The sequence below is a fragment of the Leucoraja erinacea genome, chromosome 15, assembly GCF_028641065.1.
Source record: "Leucoraja erinacea ecotype New England chromosome 15, Leri_hhj_1, whole genome shotgun sequence".
Classification (NCBI taxonomy): Eukaryota; Metazoa; Chordata; class Chondrichthyes; order Rajiformes; family Rajidae; genus Leucoraja; species Leucoraja erinaceus.
The window spans coordinates 25,587,332-25,602,256 of record NC_073391.1 but is presented as its reverse complement, the minus strand read 5'-3'; the positions used below and the strand labels follow the sequence as shown (position 1 = coordinate 25,602,256).

At 40.5% G+C, this 14,925-nt stretch overlaps 1 protein-coding gene across 1 annotated transcript in view; it reads left to right on the top strand.

The window, feature by feature from the left end:
• Positions 1 to 14,925, top strand: part of LOC129704063 (rab11 family-interacting protein 2) — a 75,224-nt gene that overhangs the window by 21,950 nt on the left and 38,349 nt on the right. The window contains exon 2 of the mRNA XM_055646933.1: positions 9,103 to 9,542. Within this exon, the coding sequence (XP_055502908.1) occupies positions 9,103 to 9,542 (440 nt within the window). The remainder of the gene's footprint in view (positions 1 to 9,102; positions 9,543 to 14,925) is intronic.

Below are 14,925 nucleotides of genomic sequence, written 5' to 3'. Positions count from 1 at the left end.
CACTAGCTTTTTTTGTGAACCAGCATCAGCAGTTCCTTGTATTTCTTTTGACAAAATGTTGATTTTAGTTAATTTAAGGATATTGGTTAATATAAGACCTCTCGTTGTGGTGATTTGAGATGTATTGGTAAAAATTGTAGTATTTAGGAAGTGTGATCTCTTTTCATAACAGCGTTATTGCAAGTCTCTAGGTTTGCATGCAATCTTGGCTCCATCTACTCAATTCCATAATGTGAATATCTAGTACATGAATTGTCTTGTTGATATATTGAAATGCCAATACCATTTTTGGATCATAGAAATGAATGGGACGAATGTAGTGTTTCTTGTCGCATTCACTGCTTGCTTATTTGGATTTCTTACTTGGCAGCAAAGTTTGGCTTTTTAAAAATAAGAGTATTACTGAATGGTTCATTGGAATGTGCCAAAACATTTTGCATGGTTTTGCACTAATCACAGTTGTATTTAATTCAGTGTAAAGTCATATTGGTGATCTTGTAAAGCCATAAATGCTGATATGTACACTTATTCAAGGTCTGCATCATATCAGCCCTTCTGGGACCATACTTAGTCTTGCAGATTATCCAATAATAGTTTCTCAGCCATTTGGGATGTAGAACATCACTATTCCTGTTCTTAACATGCAGTGGCAATAAACTTCATCATACAATTGTGCCAATTAGTGGTGTTTATTCTCTGTAATGGCAACAGTCTGAAGAAAGTACCTGACATGTGAGGTTAATAGCCCTGTCCCACTGTACGAGTTCATTCAAGAGTTCTCCAGAGTTTGCCCTGATTCGAACTCGGAGATTTACGGTAATGGCTTCTCGTAGGTACTCGGGGCACTCGTGGATATTTTTCAACATGTTGAAAAATCTTCGAGTCTTCCTGAGCTTACTGCGTTTCCCAAGTACCTGCCGTTAGCGTTACGAGCCGCTAAGAGACGTCCCCGAGCTCCGATGTACCAGCTACGTTCATTCTACATGCGTACCAGGAGTTTGATTTTTTTTTTTTAACTATAACAATTTCTTCATCTATCATTTCTAATACCATTTCCCTCAGGAGAACAACTGACCCTCTGAAATGCATGCTGAAAAGCCTAAATCCTTGCTGATGCGAGAGTTGCCTCCAATTCCAGTTCAGTTTGGAGTCAATGAGCTGAGAAATTGAATCTCCGTAATAAATACTTCCCACAAAACTGTAAATGAAAGTTAATTCTGCCCAAGAGCTTGTGTGTTCTTTAAAATCTGCCCCAATTTATCATTTGACCCTATCTGTGTTGGCATTTTAACATGACTGATAAATCTGCTTAATTTGCAATTAAACTATCCTTTCTCTGCTCTACATTCTACTTTGCAAAACAAAATTAATTTACTTTCCTCCATAATATTTTATTTCATGTTGATTGATCTTTGTGGACTAAAAAATCCAATCAACGTGAATATATCTTAATTTTGTTGTTAGATATTTGTGGTTAGAGCAACAATGTTCTTCCAGACAAATTTAACGGCAAATTAAGTCTCAACGTGTCGTTTATGTGCTGCTAAATATTTGCTTGTCCAAACTTTGTCCCTCCATGCAGTATAGTTTATAGGTAGGAGGCGGAAGCGTTAACCTGGTGCTATTATAGTTATTATTATTATTATTATACAAATGACTATGCCATCACCAACACAAACTATGGGGAAAGGCTCATTGCTCATCGTAGTATGAGACTGGGAGTAGCTGTGCAGGTTATAAAATAAACTTCAAATTAGTTAAGTTTAATATCATGATTATTACATGCAACTATGAATTAAATGATCATAAATCACCCATAAAAGTTTCTCCATGACTATGCTCCATGTTTTGTAAACATAATGAAAATTACATAGGTTCAAGGTGAAGGAGAAAAGATTTAATAGGAATTTGAGGGGTAACTTTTTCATAGTTTCATAGGTGGTGGGTGTGTGGAACAACCTGCCAGATGAGGTAGTTGAGGCTTATCCCAACGTTTAAGAAACTGTTAGACAAGTACACGGATAGGAGAGGTTTGGAGGGATATTGGCCAAACGTAGGCAGGTAGGACTAATGTAGCTGGGACATGTTGGCCGGTGAAGGCAAGTTGGGCCGAAGGGCCTGTTTCCACACTGTATCACTCTATGACTGACAGCTTTTAAGATTTGTATTGAGTTTTGCAATTTATTTATTCAAATGGTTTATCCTATTGAGCTGCTAATGCTCCATCAGTTATTTGAAAACTAACTAATTGAAGACTATACCTTCACCTGAAAATTACATCATTGATGACTATGTAACTTTCTTCACAGATTGATAGTAGTATAGCAAGATTTTTTGGGGGTCAGGTTTAAAAGGAATAGAACTTTTCAATACTATATCTTAAATGTACAAGTCAAATGGTCATTTGAATTTAAGATGTCTCATTTTGAAATTTTACAATTGTATTCTAAATATTCAGGAATGTCACTTATTCAGAATAGAATAGAATTACCTTTATTGTCATTCAGACCTTACGGTCTGAACGAAATTTCGTGCCTGCAGTCATACATACAATAATACAATAATAAACAACAATAAACACAAATTAACATCCACCACAGTGAGTCCCCCAAGCACCTCCTCACTGTGGTGAAGGCAAAAATCTTAGGGCTGCAGTCTCTGCCCTCCTCTTCTCCCTCTGCGCTGAGGCGATACCCCACCGGGCGATGGTACAAACAGTCCCTCGGCTCATGAACACCGCAAACGGGCCGGCTCAAACACCGCGGCCCGGGGTGGTTGAAGCTGCTGCCCTCCAGTCCAGCGGACGCAGCCACTAGCCCGCGGCTGAACCCCGGACTCAGGTCACCGCCGCCAGAACGCCGTCCCAGCCACCGGAGCACTGTTCCAGCCCCGAGCAGGATCGCCCTCACGTGAGTGTCGTTCCTCCCTCGAGCTGGGCCGCTCCGACGGGAGCACCGTACCTCCCTCGAGCTGGGTCGCTCCGACGGGAGCGCCGTACCTCCCTCGAGCTGGGCCGCTCTGACGGGAGCGCCACAGCCCCTCACGGGAGAGTCTCAGCCCGCCCTCGCGGGAGCGTCACAGCCCCTCACGAGAGTGCCGTTCCAGCCCCGAGCTTGGGCCGCCCTCACGGGAGCGAGCCCAGGGCAAGTCCTGACTGGCTCTGCCCCCGGAGTCTCGAGGTCTCCAGCTCCGCCATTAGGCCTCAGCGTAGACGGAGGCAGAGAAGGGGGATACGACAAAAAAGTCGCATTCCCCCGAAAGGAGAGACAGCAAGCCCCGTTTCAACCCCCCCCCCCCCCCCCATAAACACAACCTAAAAAACAAAAACTTAACTAGACAAAACGAAAAAAAAACAACACAAAAAAAGTAAAAACAAACGGACTGCAGGCGAGCCACTGCTGCCAGGGCAGCGCCGCCACTTCCGACAACTTTGTTTGCAAAATATTTTAGCATTTTGAATTTTTAATGTTTAATAATAGCCCGATTGCCAGCATCTCAGTTGGTCGATACATTAGCAAATGTTTAGCCACTCAGCTAGAAGTTTTGATAAAACTTTATCAATAATCAATAGATCAGAATGTTCATTAATATGACATTTAGCATAATGGAAAACTCGTATTTTTGTTCATACTTTATTGTAATGCAGAATTTAATATATTGTTTTTAATTGGGTAATCTAATCATTGCTTGACGGTTTGATTTGCTTATTAGCCAATCATTTGAGCATTGAAGCACATGGCTGGAAGAATGCACTTGAGGGAACTCAGTGGGTTAGGCAACATCTGTGGGAGAAAATGTAATCTGTCCATTTCGTTCTATTGTGTGACTCACTCTGTTCCTCTAGTTTTTTTGTTTGTGTTGCTAAAGATTTTAGCATCTGCAATCTTGAAATTCTTCACATGTTAAGCAGCATCTGTGAAGGAAAGGGATGGTTGATACTTTGGGTCCAGACCCCCGTATCAGGACTGGTTATCCGAAATATCAACCATTCCTTCATCTCCACAGATGCTGCTGACCTACTGTGTTTAGTTTATTGTCACATGTACCGAGGTACAGTGAAAAACGTTTTTGTTGTGTGCTATCCAGTCAGCGGAAAGACTATACATGATTACAATCCAGCCATCCACAATGTACAGACACAGGATAAATGGAATAATGTTCGGTGCAACACTGTTTTGGTGTTTTTGTCAATAAATGCTGAAGGGAAAAGATCACATTTGTACAAATGGTACTTAATAAGTTTGCTAAATCTGTTAAGAATATTTTAACAAATTCATTTATCAGCTTGTGAATAGTTATTTATTGGAAAATGTAGTGCTTACAAGCAATATATTTGTCCTTTGTACAGGTGTGGCATTTTCATAGTCTTTAAGTTGCATAACATGAAATTTCCATCATCTTAAGTGAAATTATATGCCAAAATAAATTATCCATTTTAAATATTGAAAAGTAACTTTGGAAAAGTTGTTTTGCGTCCTTATGCAGCTGACCCTAATGTTTCCTGTTCAAGAGAACCAGGCATATTCCTGTGCAGCACGAAATGGGCTGTTTGCCCCAGCAAGTCCATGAATCTGTGAATTTGTGGAATTCATTATCACTGACGGCTGTGGAGGCCAAGTCTTTGGGTATTTTTAAAATAAAGATAGACAGTTACTTGAGTAGTAAGGGTGTCAAAGGTTACAGGGAGAAGGCAGGAGAAGGAGAGATTGATCAGTCATGATTGAATGGCGAAGTGGAATTGATGAGCCAAATGCCATAATTCTGCTCCTATGACTTCTGAATTTATGTTGATCATTGTGCACCTATTTACAGGAAATCTCTATTAGTCTCCCTCTCCCTTCTCCTCGCCCCCCCCCCCCCCACCCCCATTCCCAATAACACTCTACACATTCTGCCATTCATCTTTACCTCAAGTGCAATTGCCAATTTGCATGTCTTTGGGGTTTGGAGGATGCCAGAGAAACTAATGGAGCTTCAGGAAGATCATGTAAACTTCACACAAACAGCACACCTTTATTGTTTACTGAAGAAGGGTCTTGACCCGTGACGTCCACATTCCTTTGCTCCAGAGATACTGCCTGTCCCGCTGAGTTACTCCAGCATTTTGTGTCTATCTTTCATTTTTTTAGTTATGCTTCAAATAGTTACGCTTGTTTGGTTTCTAGTACATAGTATTTCTAAACCAAATAAATTGCAATAGGTAATACCCAAATGTCAAGCATATTGCATTGATTGTAAATATGTGGGTGTTATACAAAAATGCATGTTCTTTCAATATAATCCTAACTTTTAAACTTGTTTTATACTATTACAGGATTGTAATTTCCATCGGTAGTTAGTCATTCTTAATTTCCCTGGTAACTACCAATTAAATACTGCATCACCTAACTTGCATAGTTTTGTTTTTCTCACATTCCCGAGCATTAATATCATTGCTGATTTTCAGAAGACTGGTGTTGCATCAAATGATCCTGTCAAGTTTGCTGAGGAATCTTGTCTACAAAATCGATAGATTGTAGGCTTAGGAACCACTACAGAAATTGAAACGCATTAAGGAGTGTGTTCAAACTTGCAATTAATTAAGTGCCTCACTTGGAGCTGATGCCTTCAGAATGAAAATATTAAATCAAGCTCAAAAAATGGTCTTAATCTGATTGCATTGTTTGTGGGAACAAATTTGCGCAAATTAGCTGCACCTTTTTTGTATATCGCAACGATGACTAAGCTTAAATATCATTAATTGCAAAACAGTTTGGAATGGTTTAAGATTGTGAAATGTGCTACTTTGTATATTCTGCATTGCTCACTCTTATTAGTCACTGGCATGCAGTGACTAACACGAGGTTAAACATCAGCTCGAAAGATGACTGCATTGAACACCGGATATGTTCAGCTGGCCGCAGGTTTATTGCCTTAAGTTGGCTTAACCAGAATACAGCTGAAAGTATGTTAACCATTTCCCCATGATGCACTATTGTATTTGGTTTGAAATAGTCTTTTTTAACTATAAATGTGTCAAATGGTATGGTGGCCAGGCGGTCTGCAGCTGGTAGGAGGTATAATCTGTGTCCAGCCGGGTTTTGTGGATTCATACCCAAGGGGATAACTTTGATTATTTCTTCTGGATGTCATTAAATTGGATACCACTATCATAATGACTCCATAAAACGCGGAACAGTGTAATAGTTATAAACTGTAATGGATGTGAATGCACCAAATGAGAAAACTAAAATGTTTCTTGAAAATAAGGAAGTGAGATTTTGCCTTCAGTTGCTTGTTCCAGACAAATAATAATTTGAATCTGGAGAATTCATTGCCAAAGATGGGCTGTGGAGGCAGTCTTTGTGTATTTTTAAAACTAAGATTGAATGGTTCATGATTAGTAACTGTGTCAAAGGTTACGGGGATAATGCAGGAGAATGGGCTTGAAAGGGGAAGATGGATCAGTCACAATGAAATGGCAGAGTGGACTTGATGGGCTGAATGTCCTAATTCTACTCTTATGACCTGTGAACATATGAACTCCCATTTTAGCATTGTTTAAGAAATGCCTGTAGTTGACAATACCATCCTTCCAATACTCAATATTCTGCCTGCCATAGGACTTCATGCAAGTATAAGAACACCATCTGGGGAACCATCTTTTCTTGAAAAAGGAAACCAAAGTCTCGCCCCTCTCTCAGGAAGACCTAAAGGTTCTCTGGCACCATTTCAAAAGGCAGAGGTTTTATCTCCAGGCTAATGTTAATTCCCAAATTGGTGTTTCTGGAAAGGATTATCGAACAATTGGTATCTACATTTCAACTTTCTGTGCAAAAATTAGTTGCTGTTTTCTACTCTGTCAATGATAACTTTTTTAAATGTTCCCTCTTGATATTCTGAAAGAGCTCTAAAAGGTGCTGGTCATTTTAGACTCCTTGTGACCTTCAGGGTAGCACATCTAGTTTCCCTATTTTAGATCATAACCACATTTTTGAACAAATACTTTTGTTGCAATTTGAAGCTCTTTTAGACTTTGTTTATTGCTCTGCATCAGAATCCCCTCTATCATTTAATTTCTTCTTCCAAACTTTGCACTCCTTTTCTTGATTGTCTATACATGAGCAAAAACCTACTGCATGTAATATTTTCTGAATATGACAAGTTTAATGCTTATTTTATGACTGGATGCTTTCTGACTGAGCACTTCAAGCATTTTTTAATTTCAAATTTAATAACGCTCACCCCTCTGGGTTATATAAAATATAATCGGAATTGTGCTCAAAACTACCAAACTAATTTGCTACTGGTGTCATAATTCTTGATGTTTGCAAGGCAATTTTTTCCAGGCATATAAACCTGATTTCTGCTCTGATGTATAGCTAAATAGTACCTAACTTCTAAATTAACTTCAAAAAGAAAGCGGTTGGGGAATATGGGGAGAAGGCAGGAACGAGGTACTGATTGGGGATGATCAGCCATGATCATATTGAATGGCGTTGCTGGCTCAAAGGGCCAAATGGCCTACTCCTGCAACTATTGTCTATTGTCTGCTGCTGGGTGTCTTCTCTGGTGATGCTCTGCCAGACCTGTATTGCAGCCATCTTTAGCTTATGCTTGTTTTGGGGGCTAGTCCCCTTCAGTTTTCCATTCAACATATAAAAGGCATGCTCAATTGGGTTCAGATCGGGTGATTGACTTGGCCATTCAAGAATTGAACATTTTTTTAGCTTTGAAAAACTCCTTTGTTGCTTTAGCAGTATGTTTGGTATCATTGTCTTGCTGTAGAGTGAACCGCCGGCCAATGTTTTGAAGCATTTGTTTGAACTTGAGCAGCTAGGATGTGTCTATACACCCCAGAAGTCATTATGCTACTACCATCAGCAGTTGTACCATTAATGAAGAGAAGTGAGTCAGTACAGTACGTTCAGCAGCCATACATGCCTACGCCATAACACCCCACCACCATGTATGACAGATGATGTGGTATGCTTTGGATCTTGGGCAGTTCCGTCTCGCCTCCATTCTTTGTTCATGCCATCAATCTGCTATAAGTTAATCTTTGTATCATCTGTCCACAAGACTTTTTCCCAGAACTGTGGTTGCTCTTTTAAGTACTTCATGGCAAACTGTAACCTGGCCACCCTATTTTTGTGGCTAACCAGTGGTTTGCATCTTGCAGTGTAGCCTCTGTATTTCTGTTCATGAAGTCTTCTGCGGACAGTGGTCATTGACAAATCCACACCTGACTCCTGAAGAGTGTTCCTGATTTGTCGGGTAGGAGTTTGGGGATTTTTCTTTATTATAGAGAGAATCCGTCTGTCATCAACTGTGGAGGTCTTCCTTGGCCTGCCAGTCCCTTTGTGATTAGTAAGCTCACCAGTGCTCTCTTTCTTCTTAATGATGTTCCAAACAGTTGATTTTGGTAAGCCTAAGGTTTAGCTGATGTCTCTAACAGTTTTAGTCTTGTTTCACAGTCTCATAATGGCTTCTTTGATTTTCATCAGCACAACTTTGGTCCTCGTGTTGATAATAAACAGCAATAAACGTTTCCAAAGACTGGAGGAAAGACTAGGTGCTGAGAGCTCTCTTATACCTGCATTAGGGAGGCAATTAGACACACCTAAACAATTACAAAAGTCTGCAAAGCCATGTGTCCCAAACATTATGGTGTCCTGACATGGGGGGACGATGTATAAACACAGCTGTAATTTCTACATGGTGAAACAAAAATGTATAAAAATGCCCTTTAACAAAATTTGGCAATGTGCACTTTAACCACATGTGATTTTTTGTTTTCTATTACAAATAACAAATTGTGGAGTACAGAGGCAAATAAATAAATGATCGGTCTTTGTCCCAAACATTATGGAGGGCACTGTATATGAACGGAAAGTGCATGTTATATTGCAAACTAGAGGAATTTTAATTAAATGCTTTGTTGAATATATGCTACATAATCCATCATGTTGATCTGCCCACTGTCATTGAATTTACAGAGATTGTTTGCACCTTTAAAATTACAACAATAAAATAATTTTACATTGCTTTGCAAGGTTGAATTGATATTTTCCATATGTAACATATCTTATCCATGGTAACAGACTTGTGTTCTGTATTTAGATGGTTCAAGTTAGAATCCAAACCAGGAAAGAAAAAAAAAGAAAGAGGAGCAATCCAAGTTTGCATCCAGTTTATACGAAACAACATGACTGCGAGTATGTTTGATCTTTCCATGAAAGACAAAACAAGATCCCCTTTTGCCAAACTAAAGGACAAAATGAAAGGAAGGAAAAATGATGGCATGTTCTCTGATCATTCATCTGCAATCATTCCAAGTACAACTTCTGCCAATCCTGATCAAGAAGCCATGGAAAGTGATAAACAGCGAAAGTCAAAGCCAAAAAAAAATTTCCTATTGGGATCTCAGAAACTATCCTCTGCCCAGTCAATGTCAGATTTACCTGATCCCCATCCGCCACTGGAAAAACATAAATCCAATACCATAGGCCATATGGTTTATAAGCCTCCTTCGGATTCCACTCATTCAAGAGAAAAAATGGGTAAGTTTGGTCACAAAATGCTAAGATTTTGTTAAAGTATAAACTTAAATCTTTTTACAAAAAGGTTTTAAATATTGCTTCCTGAAATAGCCAGATTTTGTTCCATTCTTAACCTTTATTAACATATACTGTGCAACAATAAGTAAAATGCATTTTACTTTTAGGACCCATTTACAAAGTAAATGGGTCTTAAAAATATTCTGAAGATTATTTTGAATTGGATGTTATGAATTGGTCAGATGCTCAGTTGGTAATGGTCCAAAGGTCTGAAATGGGTTCAATTCAGCCACCAGAACCACCTTTCTTTATCTGGAAGTAAATTGTCTAAATAAGGCATGGGCAAGAAACTGCCATTTGATACCCTACCTGATACCCTACCAATATCCCTCCCAACATCTGAGTGCTAATTAATCTGTATTGCATTTTTGTTTGAGAGCAGGCCAGACCTGGATAGTTTTCCATCTTGTAGCTTATTTACCAGTGTTTCTACACTATTGGAACAGCTTGGCTGGAGGTGTGGCGATTTGTGATGCAAGGATCTTCAGTGCATCTGAGGTGTTTTCTGGTCTCATGGCCTTTGATAAATCTGGTGCTCTGGATTTTCTTGATTTAACATTAATTGAATTGGTAGAAGACTGGCTTCTATTATGTTGGAGATCTCTGGATGAAGTCAGCATGGGTCACCCATTCATCAGTTTGACTGGTATTTGTGAATGTAGCAGGGAAGGCTCATTGGATTTTGTATTCACAATTCATGTTGGGTAGTGGTAGCTTTCCGTTCTTACTCTTTCCAGTGGTTGAAGTAGATAATAAGTAGGTGCAGATAGAGGTGATTGGTAATGAAATGGAACCGAGATTAGAGATTTGTTCAATGCTATCTTGGACTAATTGTATTCTTTTTTTTTTTTTTGAAAGCCCCAGCACAGACTTGAGTGTCAAAATGGAAGCTATTTTTTTACACAATGATATTGTGGACATGAATGCAGTTTGAATAAGGAAGGGACTGAAATTTGGCCAAAATTGTTTCAATGAGGATCTTGCGGAAAGGGGACTGGCTGTTTTTGAAGGGTAGGATGCAGTTTGGCATTCCAAAACTAACTGGTACTGTTGTTAATCCTGATATAATGATACAATTTATTTGTTGTCATTTGAACCTCATTGAGGTTCAAACGAAATTTGGTTTCTGCAGTCATACAAACCAGTAGAAGAACCAAGACAGGGAAACGATTCTAAAAGATAATACCCAGTTTAAAAAAAACACTATAAACTACACTCAAACGAGACAAGAAAATAAAAAAAGACAGACGGACTGTAGAGGCCGCTGCGACGCGGGTCGCGCCGCCCACCCAAATCCTGGCCAAATTGGAGCAGCTAGGACCTAAAATTGAGTAAAGGCTTCTGGATTGCTAGGCCATTTGGTAAATTTAAAAGTACTTTCTGTAGAAATGGGATGAGCTGCAGAATGGTGCCAGTTTGTCTAGAGCCTAGGTCAGAGCAGCAGGAAGAAAATGGGGACATCTGCAGACCCTGACAATTAGATGCAAAATGCATAGAATGGATCGGATGAATGTAAATCAGACATACACATTGTAAATAATCTTGCAAAGCTTTACTTTGCTGGATGTTGATTGGATTAAGTATTAAGTCTTGCCTGGTTTTCTTGAATATCAGGGCAGATGTTGCGATGTTTGTTTCCTCTGAGAAACATTGTTTGAATACAATGTATTACCCACTGTATTATTGGGTTAGGGAAATGTCTGTCATGTATGAGGTTAATTGATATCTGTAATTGGATTGTAAAGAGACCACCCCCATGTGGTTCGGCCTCTCGAGGTCCGGGGACCTACAAAAGTCCGCTGCCACAAGGTCCTGTGTCGGTCATCTGGGAGAGCGCTTAGGACTGCGTGATCTTCTGGAATGTCTCTGTTTGAGCAGGCAGATACGAGGATCTAACCTGCGGTGGTTAGGTACAATAGTTGGAACTGAAATTGTGTTTTGTTAAAATAAAGTTTAGATGCGCAAGTGCTTGATTCAGTGATTTTTGACTATAACTAGACTGGGGGGAAGCTTAGAATGAGCTATTTGCATTGGGGGCTCATCCGGGATCTCAATGGATCCCCAAACACAAGTTTGCGATCAAGGGTGTTAAGCTGTTTCGATCGCGAGTGCCGAAATTGGGCTCACTGTGCAGTTTTCGCATTGAATTTCGGCACTTCGCTAGTCGGGGTGGATCGATCATTCACGGGCTTGGGAAAGGTCCAATCAAGATCATTAGAATAGCATCTAGTAAGATCGGGGGGGGGAGGGGTGGGTGTTTAGCACTCCTTTGGGTTGGGGGGCCCATAAAACAGGGCGTGGAGTGGCCCAAAACTTGGTCGTAGTTGGCAGACTGCAGCTGCTTTAACGAGAGCCTGACGCGCTTCATTGGGCGAAGGGTGGCCCACTGTCCAGATTTGGTATCCAATTGGAGGGGTATTGAAACACAGGTCTGGTCTACGTATTGATCTATCTTTGCCGGGAGCGCTGATTGGAAAGTGCTTTCTGAAAATCGGCATTGACTGCCAGTGCGAAGAGGCTAGGCGCTGAACCCTCAGTGCCCAGCAGAGGGGTGTCTGCGTGAAGGCATCTGGGTCCCTCCCTGGAGTGACGGACGAGGAACCTCATAAAAGTACTGGGCTCGATGGATAGAGTATAGATTGGCCGAGAGTACTCTAGTCCATTCGAGATTTTTTCATTGGGCAATTTAGTTTGATTAGCGAGCCCGCGTATGTGGAGTGGTACGCACCACAACTAGGAGTTCGAGAACGTGTCTAGATTTGCAGAATCAAATTTCCAAATACAGAATTTCACATTGAAGTTCTGCCCGTACGGTAGAATTCAAATTCTGCGTAGATAGAACTTCGGAGTTTGTGCATGTCCATGATCGATTCCGAATAGCGGCTGATCAATAGTGAATAGTAACCCTCTGGTCGATTAGTATCTGATAGCGAAAAGTACCTGAGAGATGGGAACCTGATTTACTTGGTGAAAAGTAACCCGAATGCGAAGGGTACCCCTAATTCTGTAAAACTTAGGAGGTCCCCCTATAGAGGTCCAGTCTTAGCGTGAGTATAGTAACATTTGGGACAAAAAGTAGTCATTTAAGGAGTAGTACCCCTCAGCAAAGAGTAACCTAGGAAGGGAATAATCTTCGGTATCGGAGGGAGAGGTTCACTGATTGATAACAGCGTGACGCGGCATTGAGATCAAGTGTTTGTAAACTGTGCGCTAGTGCTTTAAATCATTTTTGTAAATTGTAAAAATCTAGCTTTTTGTATTGTTATCAGATCCGAATTGTGTAAATATTTTGTGCATGTAAATAAATTTAGATTGTATTAACATTTAGAAAGTTAAGATTTAGAGTGTGCTCAGTTCGCGGACCGCCATTTGTATTGCTGCTTGTGTGAGTGTTCAAGGATTTAAGGATTAGATAATTGAAGTAAAAGTGTGTTTGAATTATTTGAAATTGTTTAGATTGTAGTATTGTGAGAATCTGAGTCGTGGTGGTTCGATCAGGGTTTGTACTCTGTCGATTGCTGTGTCGGGGGAGGAGTCATTCCGCTGACCTTATACTTTAAATACTTTAATTTCTGATTATAGGTTTATTAGCGTGGTTCGGATTTGTCTGTCTGTGCGCGAACTTAAAGTGGATTGAGTGGGAGAGATTGCTGCTTGGAAGAGACTGTGATTGAGAGTTGGAGTCTTGGGTTGTGATCCTTTGTTTGAAAGTTTAGAGTTGAATGAAGTGTTTGTGATCTAACTGATAAGAGAGTTGGGAGAGCGATTGAATACGAGCGAGTGGTTTGAATAATTGAATAGGAGTGATTGAGTAACGGTTGGAAGTATTGAGGAACGATTGAGTAACGAATTGTGCGAATAGGTGTGAATCTGAGAGACGATTAGCCATAGTGTGGGAGAGATTCCATTGACCTTGGAGTCTGAAAGGAAGGAGTGAGTTTGAATAGGTGTTAGAGTCTGGAATTTTATTATGTATTATAACTATAATGGGGAATATAAAACTATATATACAGAAAAATGGGGAATGTCTCAGAGAAGGACTTCTCGATTGACCCGGAAGACCAATAAGAATATTTTGCGAGATCTTCCACATGAAGCAGATAGATTAAGAGGATTATCAGGAGAATTAAACGGAGTTTTGAGAAGTGAACTTTGGCCGCTGGGTGGACTCAAATCTGTAATAGGAATAAACTACGTAGAAACAATTGTTAAACAATATGGAAACAGTGAAGAAAGGAATGAGCTAATTGGAATATGGAGAATGTTCTTCACTAGAAGGAAAATAAATAAAGAGATCGTTTTGCTGTCCACTCTAAGAATGGCCGCTTGTAAATTAGGGATTAGAGGGGAACACGCGAGAACTGGTCCTTCTCGAGACATTCCAGAACAGGGAAAGGAAGATAGTGGAAGCCAACAGCAGGAGCAGGAGTGAATACCATCTTCTACAAGGGAAACTACTGAGATGGCTCTTAAAGGGGAGGTGCCGACTAAAATGAAAATTATTAAATTTGGTAAAAGTGCAGCAGTATCTGTTGACCTCGAAGGGAGAGAGGCTCAAATATATACAGGGTGGGTAAAATTTTTCGGAATGGAGCCACAGCATTCCTCACAGCACTCTCATGTTTTCAGTTCAGAGACACCATGTGCAGCTCGCGAGCAGGGCATTCGGGAGGTGTCAACGGTATCTTCGGCTCCTCTCACTAAATTCAAATCTGAAGTGGAAAAATCGGGGAAGGATCCTGTAGATGCTATGATTGGTCCACCAGTGGGGGATAGTATAGGAGATCAAGGGGCTAGAAGGAAGGTTCTGTCGAATTGGGCCCCAAAGTTAATTAGAAAATCCAGCAGTGGGAAAATGAAGGAATCCTTCCTGAAGTACATATACAGGCCCCTTGAGCTTTGCTGAGGGTGAGACAGCAGGAGGATACGGAGGAATTGATCCTGACATTGATAATATTATATCTAAGCAATTCCCTGACGATGGGGGTATAGAATGGATTTCCCGTAGGCAGTTCGTTTGTAGAAAGCTGCCTACTCCACCTTTGGTATTAAGTTCCGCAGTAGGTGTAAATGACTCCCGGGCCGCAGACGTTCGCACTTTAATGCAGCCTGATCCAGCGGCAGCTCAGAGACCTATACTAAAATTTTTTTTAAAGAGAAATAACTACGGAGGAAGACGAGGAGGAAGATCTCAAAGCTTGGATAGATCTGCCATTCCGATAGCCAACGTTTCCTCGGTTTGGCTGGAGGGGATATAGGGTTGTCCGACCAGACCAGTGCTGCAACTGTGGGAAATTGGGACTTTGGACTGTGAGGGAGTACAACC